At 53.5% G+C, this 5,387-nt stretch overlaps 1 protein-coding gene across 1 annotated transcript; it reads left to right on the top strand.

Annotated features, from left to right (window-relative positions):
- The first annotated feature begins 2,066 nt into the window (after window positions 1–2,066).
- On the top strand, window positions 2,067–3,817 carry FAM43B (family with sequence similarity 43 member B). The gene has a single exon (XM_055001804.1). The coding sequence runs from the start codon at window positions 2,067–2,069 to the stop codon at window positions 3,192–3,194; it is 1,128 nt and encodes a 375-aa protein (XP_054857779.1). The 3' UTR covers window positions 3,195–3,817.
- The last annotated feature ends 1,570 nt before the right edge of the window (window positions 3,818–5,387 follow it).

Consider the following 5,387-nt stretch of genomic DNA (forward strand, 5'->3'; position numbering starts at 1 on the left):
GTCCACGCAGGTCCAATATTCCCCACCATAGCCTCTTTGCAGGGGACTCTGTCCTCCATTTTTCCACCAATGGCAAAGCTGGCTGGATCCAGCTCTAGTTTTTCTTCTCACTGTCCTTATACATGAATCAGAAAGAAGATTTTGTAAAAGAAGAACCAGGTGGAAGTCTGAGGGAATTATTTTAATGTAGAGCGGTCTTTTCAAATATTGCCCTCTTCAAAAGTGCCAGATGTGTGATGTAATGGTTAGAGCATTCTATTAGGATCTGAGATGGTTTCAGGTAGGTAGCCGTGTAGGTCTGCAGTAGAACAGCAGGATTTGAATCCAGGGGATTCAGTACAGATCAACAAGGTTTTCAGGCTATAAGTTTTTGAGAGTCAAAGCACTCTGAAGAAGGGAGCTCTGAGTCTTGGAAGCTTAGACCCTGAAAACCTTGTTGGTCTCTAAGGCGCTACTGGACTCAAATCCTAGGATCTGAGACTCCACTTCCAATCCCCCCTGTGCCACTCAGGGCTCATTTTGAGGGGGAAGGCACAGGAACGCAGTTCCAGAAGTTCCCCAAAGAGGTCACATGTCAGGTTGCCCTTCCCACCTGACTCTCGGCCATTTTGGGCCCATTTTGGCCTGGATTGGGGCCAAAACGGCCCAGATCAGGCCTCTGATGGGCGGTGGATCACTCTCCTGCTCAGCAGCGGCCCGATCCTGACCCCTTTGGGCCCCTTTTCAGCCATTTTCAGCCCCTTTTTGCCATTTTGGGCTCAATTTTGGCCCTGAATGGCCAGGATTGGGTCCAAAACAGCCAGGATAGGTGATGTCAGGGGGTGGGGGCATATGCAAATCAGTTATGCTAATGACACACTTCTGGTGATGCCATGGGGTGTGGCATATGCTAATGAGTTATGCTAATGAGTTATGCTAATAAGTTCCTCCAGGTCTTTTTCTATGAAATGACCCCTGGTGCCACATAAATTTGCCAGGGTGACCTTGGGTCAGTTACACATTTTCTCAGCCTAATCTACTTCATGGGGTATTGTAAGAATAAAATAAGAGGAGAGGAGCTGCTTTGGCAAAAAATGCAGAGTATAGATTTAGGGAATAATAATCAGCTGCTTGTGCATTCTCCATATTTTCCCCTCCTGGCAAGAACACCACCCTCACGCTTTGATTTCAAGGATAGCGTACAGCTCACTAGCTTGACAGCTCGCTATACCCTCTCAGGTATTCAGGGAGGAAAGCTGCGCTCCTGAATTGTACTGCAAGTTGCTCCATGGCCGGCAGCTGGCACTCCGTGCAGGTTCAGAGACAGTACTGACACTAGAGGAATGGTTCTCTAATAAGAGGGCGTGGCTAGGACATACAGGCGGGGCTTAACCGGCTAAGGGGCACTCCAAGATCGACCGGAGTCTGTATCGAGTGCGGGGGGGGGCTTGCCAACCTCCAGGTACTGGCTGGGGATCTCCCGGAATTAGAAACTATCTCCAGTCTACGGAAATCATTTCCCCTGGTGAAAATAGCTCTTTTGGAGGGTGGCTCGATGGCCTTATACCCCGCTGAAGCACCTCCCCTCCCTAAACCCCACCCTCCCCCAAATCTCCAGGAATTTCCCAAAGCGGAGTTAGCAACCGTTGCGAGCGGCTTCTTTCTGGCCATTGTAAACTTTGCGGCGTTCCGACGGTGCGCGCAGAGAACGCTGAGCGCGCCTCCCTCCCCACGTGCGCTTGTACACGTGTCGGGCGGAGGGCGTGCCGCCTTCCGCGCGTATACTGGAAGCCGGGCGTCCGCGCGGCCGGGGCGTGGCGGGGGCCGCGCCGCCTTCCACGCGTGCGGGGCCGGGGAGGGTCGGAGGGAGGCGGAGCCGGGCAGCGACGACGGCGGCGGCTGGCAGCGGAGCGCACGCCGAGCCGGCTCGCAGAGGAGGCTGCGGGAGGCGAGCGCAAGGTGGGCAGCAGGCGCGACCCAGCAACCGCGGGGAGAGTCCCGGGGAGGCGCCGGGGGGATCGGGCTCCCGGGGAGGGCGAGCGCGGCCGTCGAGCGCCGGGCCGGGCTCGGGAAGGCAGAGCGCCCGCATGGCCGCGATGCTGCCCTGGCGCCGGAGCAAGTTCGTGCTGGTGGAGGGCGAGCGCAAAGGCAAGGGCAAGAGCCTGGGGCCGGGGCTGAGCTACGCCTCGCTGCTGTCGGGCTTCGTGCACTCCTGCCCGCACCTGCTGCCCGAGTGCCCGTTGGGCCGCCTGGGCAGCGTCTTCCGCAGCAGGCGCCAGAAAGTGGAGCTCAACCAAGAGGACCCCACCTACACCGTCTGGTACCTGGGCAACGCCGTCACCCTCCAAGCCAAAGGCGAGGGCTGCACTCAGGAGGCCGTGGAGAAGATCTGGGCCAAGAGCGACTACGGGGCCGGCGGCACCAAGATGAAGCTCACCCTGGGCCCCCACGGCATCCGCATGAGCCCCTGCGAGAAGGGGCCCCGCCGGCCCGGCCATGCCTACCTTCTACATCGCATCACCTACTGCGTGGCCGACGGGGGCCACCCCAAGGTCTTCGCCTGGGTCTACCGGCACCAGGTCAAGAACAAAGCGGTGGTGCTGCGCTGCCACGCCGTGCTGGTCTCCAAGGCCGAGAAGGCCCACGCCATGGCTCTGCTCCTCTACCAGACCTCCCGCTCGGCCTTCAATGAGTTCAAGCGCCTCAAGAGGCAGAACGACTCCCGCCGCCTCCAGCAGCAGCTGCTGGGTGAAGCCATCGTGCCCTGGGTGCCCCTTCGGAAACTTCTCAACTGCAAATGCCCCTACCGGCCTCCCCCGGAAAGGAACCGCAGTGCCCCGCGACTGAGCGCCATCCGAGAGGAGGAAGAGGAGGACGAGAGCGGGGAGAAGGAGGGCAAAGGCGCCGGTGCTCCCTGTGGCCGGGCCTGTAGCTCCGCTTGCTGCATTGACCGGGTCGGGCCCGACTTGATCATCAGCAGTCGCCATGAGCACAGCACGGTGGGCATCCGCGTCTCCATCGGCAGCCCCGACGGCATGCCTCCGTGTGGCAAAACTGCCACCGGTCAGGTTTCCAAGATGGTCAAAGGCAGAGAGAGGTCAGAGGTGCTGATCTTGGCCCACCAGTTGAGGGTCTGCACTTTGAGAAGCCCCCTGCCCAGGGCAGACACACCTTCTTGGGAGACCACAGCAAAGCCATCTTGCCTGTCTTCTTAGGAACCCTGGAGCTATCATGGTTTATTTTTTTTTCCAGATTTTCTGGTAGAGGATTTGGAGGAGTGGGAGTATGGAACATATTGTTCCCTCTGCTTGCTCGCTTCCCTTCCGTGTTCCCTTGGCTGCCGTCTGTACGTCTCAGGTTGACAAACTGCGCAGGGCGGTCATTAATTCCTCGTCGATGGATGCGTGTCGTTGATGTGTGCCGATTCTACTCAGCCAAGCTTTTATGACTCTGATTCTCATTTTGACCAGAACAACGAGTCTGTTTGTTTTTCTTCCGTAGACAATGAAATGGTCAACCTAAGTAGTCTCTGAGAATTCTCGACTTGCTGTTCAGATGAAATGCCAAGCCGTGCCAATGTACAAAGACCGTCAGCACAGCAGTGGGTGATAGGCAGTTAGCTCTTGGGTGGAGATGTTGTTTTGGAGCTTTAGCATGTCCTCAGTAGGACAGAAGGAGAAGGAGCGCATGGATTTGATTTCCGTAGAGGGCCGAAGGCTACTCTGACTTAAACAGCTGTTCCTTATTTGTTCAAAATGGGGAAAAATGTCTTAAAAGAAGCTCTGTGTGTGTGTGTATATATATGTATGTAAAAAAACATTTTCCCTTTGCGTTTGCATCTGTTCTTGCATGAACTTCTTGGGGTGGGATGGGTGACACCGTATTGGGCATCTCAGTTCATCTCAGTTTAGGAAACCTGCTTTGGATTGGGGTCTGCAGGTTGCAAATCCTTATCGGCACGAGTGCAATGCAACATGTTTTTGTGGTTTTGGATTGAGTTTTATACCAGATTGGTTTTAATTTTTGTTGATGCAAGCCACCCTGAAAAGCAAGATTTAAAATATATATATATATATGTATATATATACAGGAAATAATTACTCTTGGGTAGTTCTTATCTTTCTGCACCAGAATGAAGGTGGAAATTATTTGTGTAAATATTTGTACCAGACAACTTGACTTCAGCTGGAGCCATGTCATTGGGCAGGGTCAGTTTTCAACCTAGATTTCTGAAAGACATTTAATTCAATTTATACTAGGTAAGATTGCTAGCTCTAATTAACAGGCCCGCGCTACTGCGCCCCAAAAGTGACACATTCTGTGTCCAGAAATGCCAGATGCTGGTTTTGCCTTAATAATTCAAAGTGGTCACATTTCAGAAATTATTTCTCACTTTTAATTCTGATGGAAAAACAGAGAATAGGGGCTGCCCAATAGCAGTCATCTCCATTCCTTGCTACATACAGGGCTTTTTTTCAGCTGGAACGCGGTGGAATGGAGTTCTGGCACCTCTTGAAAATGGTCACATGGCTGGTGGCCCCGCCCCTGATCTCCAGACAGAGGGGAGCTTAGATTGCCTTCTGCGCCATGGCGTGGAGGGCAATCGAAGCTCCCCTCTGTCTGAAGATTAGGGGTGGGGCCACCGGCCATGTGACCATTTTCACTGAGGGTGATTTAAACTTTTAAAAACTCCCCCCTTGTTCCAGTGGATCCAAAGTGACTTCATTGTGCGGTCCTGGAAGCATGTGCACACTTTGCGCATGCGCATGTGGACCAGGGGCACCATCTCCTGCCAGCAGTTGCCCTCTGTGCTGGCAACCCTCTGAGTTCCACCACCTCTTTTCCCAGAAAAAAGCCCTGGCTGTGTACATTGCCTTGCACTCATGCAAATAGAGGTTAGCTGGTTTATTACACCAGTGAGTTAGTTCAAAGTAGTTCTGTTCAGCCCCAAAGGCCTTAATATTCGGGCATTGCCCACATGAGTTTCATCACAGTGTTGTGATCTTATCATGTGTGTATGTGGGGGGGGGGGTGGAATTCCAAGTGGCACAGTCTGTTGGGAAGCCCCTTCCACTGCGTGATCCCCATTTTAGAATGGGAGTCTTTCATTTTAAAATGGTCATTTCACAAGTGCATTGTTGCAACCCCTTAATAGCGCACAGTTCGCCTCAATAAAAACATTTGAGGTTGTGTTTATGGGTGCATACGGGTGTGTGGCACAAGAGTTGACACCCACAGGCACATATAGGACATTTGAGGAAAAGCTGTGGGGGGAGGCGCTGTGTGGCTTTTTAGCAGCCCTCTGTTCATGCTACAGCAAGCCTGCACTCATGCCAACAGACCTTTGCTGGATGGCATGCAAAGCTTGGGACTTTGTCCTTGCCTGTGTCTCCTGCTACAAAGCATGC

The sequence above is a fragment of the Eublepharis macularius genome, chromosome 17 (genome assembly GCF_028583425.1).
Source record: "Eublepharis macularius isolate TG4126 chromosome 17, MPM_Emac_v1.0, whole genome shotgun sequence".
Classification (NCBI taxonomy): domain Eukaryota; kingdom Metazoa; phylum Chordata; class Lepidosauria; order Squamata; family Eublepharidae; genus Eublepharis; species Eublepharis macularius.

Excerpts from the sequence above, each read along its gene's own strand:
- FAM43B (XM_055001804.1), top strand. The coding sequence starts at position 2,067 with ATGGCCGCGATGCTGCCCTGGCGCCGGAGCAAGTTCGTGCTGGTGGAG.